Source organism: Babylonia areolata, chromosome 19, assembly GCF_041734735.1.
Source record: "Babylonia areolata isolate BAREFJ2019XMU chromosome 19, ASM4173473v1, whole genome shotgun sequence".
In the NCBI taxonomy this organism is placed as follows: Eukaryota; Metazoa; Mollusca; class Gastropoda; order Neogastropoda; family Buccinidae; genus Babylonia; species Babylonia areolata.
Window position 1 is genome coordinate 9088436 of NC_134894.1, and position 12500 is coordinate 9100935.

Genomic DNA, 12500 nt, shown 5'->3' on the forward strand with positions numbered 1-12500 from the left:
CGAGAGAGAGGGGGAGAAGAAGGGAGAGAGTGAGTGAGATAGAGAGAGAGAGTGAGAGACAGAGGGATTCCAGATTCCAGACAGTTTATTCATGTACAGGCCTAGGCCCCTTATGAAGGGGTATGTGAACAAGAGAGAGAGAGAAAGAGACAGAGACAGAGAGACTGATGATGATGACAGAAACGCTATGAAACTAGAGAGAGACGGTTGTGGGACTCACCTTGGCGGCAGTTTTCTCGGCCTCGTCCCGGCAGATCACCTCCTGCTCATAGCTGCCTTTCAGTTGTTCGTATTCCTGGAAAGCGGATTCCGACGCTGCAAAATAATAATGATGATGATGATAACAATAACAACAACAACAACAAATCATCATCATCATCATCATCATCATCATCATAATGATAACAACAACAACAAGAATAATAATAATAATGATAATGATAATGATAAGATGAAGTAGAAGAAGAACGAAGAAAGAAGAAAAAAAGCAACGACAACAACAACTACAACAAGAGCAAGAAAAGAAGCACAAGAAAAAGAACAAAAAGAAGGAGAACAATAACCAGAGCGAGGAGAACAAGAAGAACAAGAAGAACCATAACAAGAACTTGAACAAGAAGATGATGAAGAAGAAGAAGAAGAATGGTGATGATATAAATAATGATGACAGTGACGACGACATCGACAACAACAAGAAGAGGAGGAGGAAGTAGAAGATTGATCAACAGGAAGAGGTCCAAATAAATAAAATGTGACTGACACCCTGTCCTGTTAGTTCAGGGGACAGCCCTCCACTGACGACCGTACTCACCGGCAGAAGTCAAGGGGTTAATGTCCTCGACTAGGTAATGCAAGTAACGGTGGTTTTGTTCAGTGCACTGCATCTTTGTATGATCGTAGATAGCATCACTTTTTTCTTTATAATGCAACGCTTGTATAAATAATATGGTCGTGTTTCACATCGGATTTGTTCCTCACACTGCGAAGTTTCAAAAATGTTCAAAAAGAAAACCAAAATAATTGATTAAATTAACTGGGCAGGACCACTTTCTTTTGTCAAAAGCAAAGTGATGGAGAGAGAGAGCTGACACACAGAGAGAAAAAGAGACAGAGGAAGAGAGAGAGGAGAAGGATTCAAGCTTCAAGATGATTTATATATATACAGGCCAAGGCCCCTTATGAAGGTGTATGTGAACATAATGCAATGAAAAAACCATGATGCAACATAAATGGAAAATATAACATCATTTCCAAACGTAAACTAGCCCTGTTACGAAATATCATGCAGGAAAATAAGAGAGGACAGAGAGAGGGGGGCTGGGGGGGAGGAGACAGACAGTCAGACAGACAGGCTAACTGACAAACAGAAAGAGACACTAACACTGAGTGATGTTAGTGACACAGGCAAACCGTACATTTGTGAAAAAAAATAATCGACTCAAAATACATATATAGATACAGATGGTGGAGACAGAGAGACACAGGGAGCGAGACCTACCGTTGGCCAGCCGTTTCAAGGCATCTTTGTGTTGCTGCAGGGACTGTTTCAGCTGTTTCATCTCCTCTCTCAGGTTTTCGTTCTGGACACAATAGTCATCCCTTTGTTTGCTTGTTTGTTCCTCTGATTTCTCTCTCTCTCTCTCTCTCGCTCTGTGTCACTCTGACCCCCTCTCTCTTCTTCCCTTCCTCACTCGATCTCTCCCCAGAATTCCGCTGCATTCTCTCTTCGTCCCTTCCCACACATCCCCACATCCCTATGCTGCTTCACAAGACAATTAAAAAAAAATTAAAAAATCCACACACACACACACACACACATACTCGAACACACTTACAACACACACACACACACACACATTAACACATACACGCGCACGCGCGCAGAACACAAACTACGCACACGCACAACACACACACACACACACACACACCATAATATACGAACACGTACACACGCAGATTAACAAACTATTGAGGACTGACATTTTTGTGTTCCTCCAGCAAGTGACAGACAGACAGACAGACAGGCAGACTGACAGACGTACCTGGTGCGAGTAGGTGGCTTTCTTGCCCAGTGCAATCTCCAGGTCCTTCTTGGCTGTCTCCAGCTCCACCTTCAGGGCTGAATTGCTCTCTTCCAGGCCTGTATCACAGATATAGTGGTCAACTCAGCAGCAGCAGTAGAAAGAGAAGTAGTAGCAGTAGTAGTAGTAGTAGCAGTAGCAGTGGTAGAGAAGGAGGAATAATAACGCAACAGTAGCAGTAGCAGGAGTAGTAATGGCGGCAGCAGTAACAGTAGCAGCAGCGTTGTAGTAGCAGTAGTAGTGGCAAGCTCCAATCGTAGCAGTAGTTGTAGCAGCAGCTGTAGCGACAACAGTAGCAGCAACAGCAGCAGTAGTAGTGGTGCTGGATGTGATAGCAGCAGCAGCAGCAGCAGTGGAAACCGCAGCAGCAATAGTAGCAGTGGAAGCAAGGGAAGTAGCTGCACCAACAACAACGTTGCATTGCACTCCATTGCATGGCACTATATTTAGTTGTACTGCACCGTATACTGCATTTTAAACTGCTTTGAACTGAAAAGCCTTTTTGTCACAATTATCAAATTGACTGGGCAGGACCACTTTCTTATGTCAAAGCTACGTGATGGAGAGAGAAAGTGGAAGAGAGCAAGATATGTATGTATATATAATTATACTCAACCAGCCTGTAAAGCTTTCACTTCTGTACCCTTGCCTGAAGACGCTGTTTTTGCAGCGAAAATTTGCTGCTTATTTCAGAATACAAGTTTTAATGAACATGAAGAGTCTACTGTTGTTGATACTTTTATATTTTACCCGTCTTGGTATTTACCTCAGTGCTTTCTGCAAGAAGCGGAGCGCAGGACACGAAGAGATTTTGAACTATTTGTATGTATAGAACTCAGAACTCAGAAAGTTTAATGTACATCGGCCTTGGGCCACAGTACAATGGAGAAGGGTGGATCGGTGAGGTTGCATATAACATTGTGTTATCCATAGCAACAACAACAACAACAACAACAAGTACAAACTGAATGGATATATACTTAAACAATGTGCCCATCATATAGACATTTGTTTTTATATAGTATTTCACCATTCTTGATCACTGACTGCAGATTAACTTTTTCCTTGTATTGATAGCATGGAAAATATGTCTTGATACATTATGTCTGTGATTGACATTGTTGCTCCAAGTAACACATGCAAGGGGAGTCTAGCCGATTCTTTCAATATTCTCTTTCTTAAATCTTCATATACGATGCAGTTGAACAAAAAAAAGTGCTGCTCGTTCTCAACTTCATCCCTACAAAATGGGCATGCTCTGTCCTGATCTGAGTGACTGTATCGATGTACACTGTTGTTGAGTGGTAGAACATTGAATCTTGTTTGTATGTATATATACAGAGAGAGACAGACAGACAGACAGACAGGGGGGGGGGGGTGAACACATAAACAGAGACAGAGAAAAGTGACAGTCCGACTGTTCTCCGTAGGAGTGTGTGTCGTCACACTGCAGCCACACCCACGTTTATATCTAACGTCAGCAAATTTCATCATTATTTGTTACACCGTCAAAGTGGATTTCTCAGCAGCGTTTTGCCAGGGATAAGTCTCTTCGTTGCCGTGGGTTCTTTTGAGTGCCCTGAGTGCATGGCTGCGTACGGACCCTTGGTTTTTCGCCAAATCCGAAATGTCATCATCACAATCACCACTCCTAGTCATGTGGACTAACCGGTCTATACGGGACTAACTACAGTCCATGAACACTCTTCCACTGCAGTAGTAGTAGTAGTAGTAGTAGCACCATCACTAATGCTGACAACTGCTATTTTTAACACTGAACAGGGCAACAGATGTGTGTGAAAAACGTGAGAATACGGGTCATGGTGCTACACAAGCTTGACAGCTACAACAGCAGTAAGTTTCTCTCTCTCTCTCTCTCTCTCTCTCTGACCCAACCCTCTGCCTCTTTATCCCTCTTTCCACCCCCTGCAGTGTGTATATGGCGCTGTGGTCGTGGCGACCAGACATGTACTGTTGAATTTGTAACTTGGTGATGTTCTCTGGATGTAATGCCCGAGATACATTTTTAAACCATTATTATGTCGCCTTCTTGTATTGAAAACAGTTTCTCTTTTAGGGGGGAGATCATAAAGTATTCTAGTATCTTGTATTCGAAATGAAAGAACAAGGAGGCTAAGACAGTAGTATCTTGCATTCTTGTATCTTGTATCAACCCTCAGTTTGACCTCCCTCCCCTCCAACACACACACACACACACACACACACACACCACCTTCTCTCCCTCTCCCCGAAACCAATCAATCACTCACTGTTAATCTTGGCATCCAGGCTATCGATATACAGCTGCTGAGGGTCCTTGCCATTGGGTATGTCATCTGCAGTAGTGGCAGCACCAGTGGAGGTGGAGGAGGTGGTGGCGGTGGTGTCGGCGCCGCCGTTCTGGGACTCCGGAGTGGGAGGGGAGGGTCCTGTCACCTCCACCTCCACCTCCTCGTCCAGGTTGATCTCCACCGCGGTCAGCCCCTTGGAGTCCAGCAGCATCTGGCTCTTCCGCTTCAGCTCCTTGTTCTGCTGCGTCACCTGCAACGTCAACCACACCGCCCGGCCGGCCCCGAAGCCTTCAGTTTCTGTTTCAAGGGGGGGAGGGGGTGTTAATGGGAGAATGCGGACTGATCCATAAACGCTACACCACATCATTTTAATTAAGGCCAGACACTCTAGTCTAATAACGACTTTTTTTTTCCTCTCCGACTATATCTCTCTTTTTTTGTCTACTAAGTGTATCATCACTTGTGGATCACAAAAAAAAGTGTTGTTAGATTTCTGTGAATACCCGTTGCTATGGAAACAAATCAAAATGGCCGCCAAACAATGTATCAAAGAAATCGGGTTTGTGGTCCACGCAGACACTTTTTGTTATGTGGACTTGATTCACAATGACATTATCTTCATTTTCACGTGAGATTGTGTTGATTCTTCAATTATTGTACTTTTTATGAATTTTTGAAATTTTGGGTATTGCGAAATCCTCAAAATTTACAATGGGTAAAAAGATTGGAACTGCTATGAATTAAAACCCAGAGAATATTGTCATACATGCTCGTGACAAAACTTCAATAACATGTCATAAAACAATCATGCGAAGTCTCATGGTTGTTGTCAAGGCCAGAAACTTGACGACTTGCGTCGAAATTGAACAAAAAAACTATTAATACACACTTTCGTGATTCAGCAAGCAATCTTTATTGGCAATTGTTTCATTGTTAAAGACGTCTTTACAGTGGAAAAAAACTTATGCATGTGATCGAAGAGATGTTCAAGAATCAAAATCCATCAAACACCCAAATCATGAAAAATCATCATTTTGGTCTCTTTTGCACTGCCGTGTCCCCCCCTTAAAAAGAAAACAACAAAAACAAAGTAGCATCCCAACCACACAAGAACAACGATCAATATTTTTTTGCAAAGTGGGAAGAAAAGACACAAACAGTTGTAAATCAAAGGAGAAGAAGGTGGTGGTGATGGGGGTAGAGGTCGAATGTAGAGGGGGGGGGTGACAAGGTCAAAGGAATGACCGAGTAAAAGGAACCGGCGGACCTGGGTCCGTTTCACCACCTCTGTTGTGTGCCTCGTGAACCGCAACACAGGGAAAAAGATATTGGTGGTAACACTTCACGAAACAGTGCAAACAACGGCTGGGAAAATGACCACACAGGATCATGGGGGAGGAAAAGATAATGACGTTATTTGTGTCCGCCAGTTTATATCTTCGTCCTTCCGTCCATGCAGACATACAGACACACACAGGCATACAGCCACACACACACACACACACACAGACAGCCACACACTGACAAAGCCACACACACACACACACACACATCTAACACCACCCCAACATATACCGAATGACGCATGAACAAAAGGCCTTCAAACTTTTATGTCCTGGCCTGATTGTATTTGTATTTCTTTTTTATCACAGCAGATTTCCCTGTGTGAAATTCGGGCTGTTCTCCCCAGGGAGAGCGCGTCCCTATACTTACAGCGCCACCCTTTTTTTTTCGAAGTGGGTTTTTCTTCAGAATTTTGCCAGGAAGAAACCTTTTGTTGCGGTGGGTTCTTTTACGTACGCTAAGTGCATGCTGCACACGGGACCTCGGTTTATCGTCTCATCCGAATGACTAGCGCACAGACCGCCACTCAAGTTCTAGTGGAGGGGAAGAAAATATCGGCGGCTGAGCCGTGATTCGAACCAGCGTACTCAGATTCTCTCGCTTCCTAGGCGGACGCGTTACCTCTTAGCCATCACTCCCATTCGAGTCCTTATCGCCAATAATCCACTCACCTGTGAAGCGTAGCGTTCTGCGTATTTGCGGCAGTCCACTTCAATCTCAAACTTGTTCTTCATCATCTCATACTCCATATACACCGGTTCGTACACTGAAATCATTGGAAAGAACAAGCAACATGTGTAACGACAGCAAACGTAACAAAATAACAACAGCATCAGAATGTCATTTTCTGTTTTTATTGAAATTCTGAAAACGTTTACAAGTAAGCCGTTTCTTTAATGCACAGTTCACACGCACAGTTCACACAGTGTTTTAACACACACACACACACACACACACACACACACACACACACACACACACAAGCACACACACAAACATACACAAACACACACACAAGCACACACACACACACACACACACACACACACACACACACACACACACACACACACACACATGAGACAAACAATGGGACAAAGAAAGAGTGGGGGTGGAACAACCAAACAGAGAAAAAGAGAAAGAGGGACAAACAGAAATATAGACAGACTGGGATTGTGAGCGCGACAGACAGAACTGTGTGCATGCATGTGTAGCTGCGTACGTGCTTGCACGCAAGCACGCGTTTTCTCAGTATATATGTTTGGCGGAACGAGGACAACTTTCCAGAGCTGCACACATCAACGCCCCCCCCCCCCCCACACACACACACACACACACACACACCATCAGCGTATCGCATGCATCAACACGATTTCGGAAGCAAGGTTTTAATTGGTTGGAATTAATGAACAGGTAAAGGTCGCGACATTCGATACCGCTCTCTCTCTCTTTGTATTTCTCTCACTAATAAATTGTTGTTCGTCAGGTCTTGTGGATGACTCACCAGCTGTCAGGTTAATGTACAGGCATGCATGCGTGCGGCTACGTAAAACGGGTATGCAGTAACAGGACTGCTGGTAAGGTAGCACACCAGTTTAGTTTGATATGAACGTATGTGATATGCAGAATATAATATAGCTCATGTTGTGTTAGTGCGTGGACAGGTTGGCTGGTTGGGAAACTTTATGCGTTATTTAATAACGATATTTAAGTGTGTGTGTGTGTGTGTGTGTGCGCGCGCGCGAGCGCGCACGCGCGTGACTGCAATGTGCGTATATATGTGCATGTGTGTGATTTGTCGTTCTTTTTCTATTCTCCCGAAAAAAGCAATAAAGGAAGACAATATAGCGGAAATATCTACATTATGTATGGCGTATCCCTTTTTAAAGCGTATCAGATATCTCAAGGATTTTGAGTCATTATCGTCCTAAAATATGCATGTGTCATGTCTTTGTTCTCGGATATTCCTATGTTCAACTTCAAGTGACAACGTCTTACGACTGCAACAATGAAAGAAAGAAATACGGAACGAGGGAAGGAAGGAGGGGAGGGAGGGAGGAAGGAAGAAAAATAAACAAAGAAGATAAAATCAATATATATCCACACGATAAAAACAAACCAACACACACAATGGTTATGGAGAACCTATGGAACAAACAGAAGGAAATATTACTGTCAATCACATCAATTTGTTCATCTCTCCCCTACATGACAACGCCCAGATCCCCTATGTTTATTCTGGCTGTATAGTTTTTCAAACTTGTTTCACTTGAGCTATGCTGCTGCTGTTGTTGTTTTTTTGTTTGTTTTTTAATCACTATCCACCAGTTTCTATATTTTGTTTAATTTCAGTGTGTAAAAAAAAAGCATAATTCTTCTGATAGAAATCAATCATTGCTGGTTTGTGTGTGTGTGTGTGTGTGTGTGTGTGTGTGTGTGTGTGTGTGTGTGTGTGTGTGTGTGTGTGTGTGTGTGTGTGTGTGTGTGTGTGTGTTTGTTATTGTTGCTGTTGTTTGCTTGTTTTTACCGGATTACAGTCCAAAGCTAGGAAGGAAGCAAAATAAAACAGGAAGATATAAACACATAAGAACAGAGGGTGGATGTACAAACAAACATGTGTATACATATATACACGCTCGCAAAAGCGAGAGAGAGAGAGATAAAGATACGGGAAGAAGGGGGACAAGGGATGAGGAAAAAAAAAGAGAGAACAAGAAAAAAAACAGAAACAAAAGGGATCATAAAAAAGAAAAGAACAATGCAGGGTGTAAAGAAAGAGAGGAGGGAGAAAGAGAGGGGGGGGAGGTAGAAACAGACAAAAAGAGGGATGAAGAGACAGAGAGACACACTATGCGACAGAAAGAACGACCGAGCGACTGTGAATTCATTCCAACATTTCAAACACACGGAAGTAGTCGGTATGACCTTACCTCATGTACAAATATGTAGCCTGGTTGTGTTAACACACACACACACACATTGACACCATTCTCTGTACATCCTGGCCAAACACAGGGGAACAGCCTCATTCAAGACGGAGCCAGATAATCCATCTCAGCGCACATGAAAACAATAAAGGACGGGCACACATTGGTGGTTTCGGACAAAGTGAACATATGTGTACCTGTGGTGGATCGACTCTCTAACTCCTAGCATCATGACTCATGACTGGGACACCATGAGGGATTTTCATTTCCATTGGTAATGATGCTCCTAATTACCAGCTGGACGGGTTGGTGGGTGGGTGGATGGAGGGGGGTCGGTGAGGAGTGGAGGGAAGTGCAGTGTGTGTGTGTGTGTGTGTGTGTGTGTGTGGCTTCCGTACCATCCGGTAACACAGGTTCGTATGCATGGCTCCATAGTGAGTGTAAGTAACCCTCTCTATCTCTCTCTTTCTCTGGATGCGACATGACCAGTGCCTCAGCTCGCGTCTGCCGGAAGACTTTTTATATGTATACATGTATGTATCTATCTCTCATCTTTCTGCTGTCTATCTGTTTATGTGTCATGTATTTATTGACTCACTATCTATTAATTCATTTATTTGCTTATTTATTCATTCATTTATTTATACATTTATTTAAGTAATCACTACACCCCAAGACATTTGGAACATCACTGAATTGTAAGTCATGGCTCCCTTCGGAAACGATCTGTCACGTGGACAGAATGGGTTGGTGTGTTTTTTTTTTAATCACTGCCAACACATAGACATCCACCTGGACGAAAAGTCGTCATCCAGTAGAACGGAACTAGAGATCTTGCCAGGCGTAACAAATGGTTTTCTCTCCTTCTAAGAACACCACCCTAGCTGTTGGGTGAAGAAGGAGGGGGGAGGGGGGGTTGTAATGTCTAAACTTGCCCTGCCCCAACCCCCTTCCTCTCTTCTATTCACCTTCCACCTAGTACCTTGTCCCCCTAACTCACTACACATTTCCCCAGCCTCCATCATCCTACTCCACAGACTCCTCAAAGCACAGTTTGCAAAGTTGTTGTTTTTCTTCAAGATGATGGATATCTATCTGCATTTTGTTTTATATATGGGATGGGTGTGTGTGTGTGGGGGGGGGGGGGGGGGGGCGAAACTGAAGATGATTTGTCTTCGCTGAATTTTTACTTCACAAGTTTCGTTGATAATGTCCTATGAAACACGAAACTAGCGTGAGACGTAACTGCAACGTGTCCTCTCTGACCCTCTTAGAACAGGAAGTTTACCTAACAAATGTTGAGAAAGGGGGAGTGGGTTTATCTCTTCCTCATATAAATAAAATTATATATGTAAACACACACATACTTTATGAGAGAGAGAGAGAGAGAGAGGAATGAAAAAGTATGAGAGAAAGAGAGAGGGCGGGGTCAATACAGAAAGAGTGTGGGGGCAGATAGATAAACAATCTGGCGTGCAGGGGCCGTATAAAGAGACCATCGTGCCTGCGGGTAAATGGATACCTGTGGGTAATCTGCCTGAGGCATAGAAAACTGCCCGAGGGTAAGCAATCGCCGGTATTCTGGAACAGAAGAGCCTATCCGCGGGTCTACAAACCCGAAGGCAATTTACCCTTACTATCTGCCAAGGGCGACAGCCCACGAAGTAGAGGTAAAATATTCTAATCCGAACTCCGTCATTTCATTTTATTTTTGCTATTAGCTGAAAAGCAATGTGACAGAGTGCGAAAGTGGCCCCCACGTTGGATGTGTTGCTGATTGTAATCAGTACTTTACTACGGAAACATTTTTTTCTTTTTTCTTTTTTTAATTGTCACGCTGTGGTGCAGTGCGAAGTAAAGGAGCACGTGCAGAAGGGAATCCCCCGGAATTTCTAATTATAGACGATGGGTTAGCTGCCTGAGCGCACCCCGCGTGTCTTGAATTCGAAGATAACTTAACCTTCACGTTAAACTGTACCCGCGGGGCCCGACCATGTCAAAGGTAGTTTGCCTGAAGGTAAAATGAATTCTGTCTTGAAAACAGCCCAAGATAGTGACAGAGACAAGATATCAGAATGGTAACAGGTGGAAATACACATCGTATCAAGAAAGAAAACAGAAACACAAAAAAATAGATAACAAGAGAGGCAAGGCCTTCAAGACTCACTTGTGATACACTTTTTAAAAAATCCAATCTTTTTATGTATTGAGTATAATTTCAAAATGTAATGTTTAAGATGAGAAAGATCAGTTTAAAGCAAATTAAGTCCCCTAGAATAATTATCAGATCAAAGTGCCAAGTTTAGAGAATACAAAAAATATAACAGTAAATGCAGTTTGCATATAATTAGGCTTCATTTTTTTTTTTTTTTTGGGGGGGGGGGTGCCCATCCCAGAGGTGCAATATTGTTTTAAACAAGATGACTGGAAAGAACTGAATTTTTCCTATTTTTATGCCTAATTTGGTGTCAACTGACAAAGTATTTGCAGAGAAAATGTCAATGTTAAAGTTTACCACGGACACACAGACACAGACACACACACACACACAGACAACCGAACACCGGGTTAAAACATAGTCTCACTTTGTTTACACAAGTGAGTCAAAAAGCACAGAGCTACTTACATTGTCTCATCTTTGCCAGCTTCTCTTCAGCCTCCTTGAGGCGGGCCACCACTGCTTCATACTGTCAGAGGAGACACACATAATTATACACTTAGGAAATTTGTTATCATTACTTGACCAAAGTTCTTGTGTGTGTGTGCGTACCGGGACGCGTGTGTGTGTAAATGTGTGTATGTGTGCGTGCGTGTGTGTGCGTGCGTGTGTGTGCGTGTGTGTGTGTGTGTGTGTGTGTGTGTGTGTGCGCGCGCTCGCGTGTGTGTGTGTGTGTGTGTTTTATTCTCCTTTTTTTTCAATTTTCAATTCTTTTTTTCAATTTTCAGCGCACACGTTATTAACATAATCGTGTACAAAGTTAATTATGTTCTTGTGTAACTCTCTCTTTTCGTGTGTATCTCACACAGACACAAACACAAACACACACACACTTACTCACTCACTCCCACATGTACGTACATACATGCATACACACAGAGAAATTATTTTGTGGTGTAAAACACAAAAAACAATACACGAGAATCACAATCATTCAATGTATCATGTAAAAGACATAAAATGATTGAACGTCGACCTGAAGTAAACCACAAGTAATCACAGTCGCACACATGCAACAATCACAGTATACAGTAAAAATTCTGAAATGTTAACTTTGATTACATCACACATCCAATAATAACAGCCATTCACTTGCAATTATCACAGTTAAATGCGGAAAACACCATACTACAATTAAGCACTGACATCACAATAAAATGTGCTATTCAATAATATGTTTAAAATGGAACGCCATACGACGTACATATAATTCTACATACTTTCTATGGAATCACACAAATAAACGTTAATCATCATTGTATAATATCTGAACAGATTTTGGAATAAATCTGTATCTAGTTCTGTGTGTATTGAGCTTCATACAAACGCCTATTCACTCATACGTGCGACCACACACGCTCATTCACATACACGTGCACACATGCATGTTTATCTAACCACAGACACATATTTGTAAACACCCCCCTACCCCCTAAAAAAACCTCGCCCCCCCCCCCCCCACACACACACACACAAACATACACACAAGCACACAGAATAAACTTACCTGTGTTTCGTTGGCTTTGTACTTGCCCACGAGTTCCTCATGTTTCTCCACCACTGAAAAGAAAAGAAAGAGATATGTATTGATACAGTTGCTAACAGTGTCGTGTGTGTGTGTGTGTGTGTGTGTGTG

General features: G+C 42.7%; 1 protein-coding gene across 1 annotated transcript in view; it reads right to left on the reverse strand.

Annotated features, from left to right (window-relative positions):
• The window catches only part of LOC143293429 (shootin-1-like), a 42840-nt gene that overhangs the window by 19813 nt on the left and 10527 nt on the right, over positions 1–12500 (reverse strand). The window contains exons 2-8 of the mRNA XM_076604280.1: positions 12372–12424; positions 11273–11333; positions 6391–6485; positions 4355–4625; positions 2046–2143; positions 1499–1580; positions 221–315 (exon numbers count right to left, since the gene is read on the reverse strand). Of these exons, the coding sequence (XP_076460395.1) occupies positions 221–315; positions 1499–1580; positions 2046–2143; positions 4355–4625; positions 6391–6485; positions 11273–11333; positions 12372–12424 (755 nt within the window). The remainder of the gene's footprint in view (positions 1–220; positions 316–1498; positions 1581–2045; positions 2144–4354; positions 4626–6390; positions 6486–11272; positions 11334–12371; positions 12425–12500) is intronic.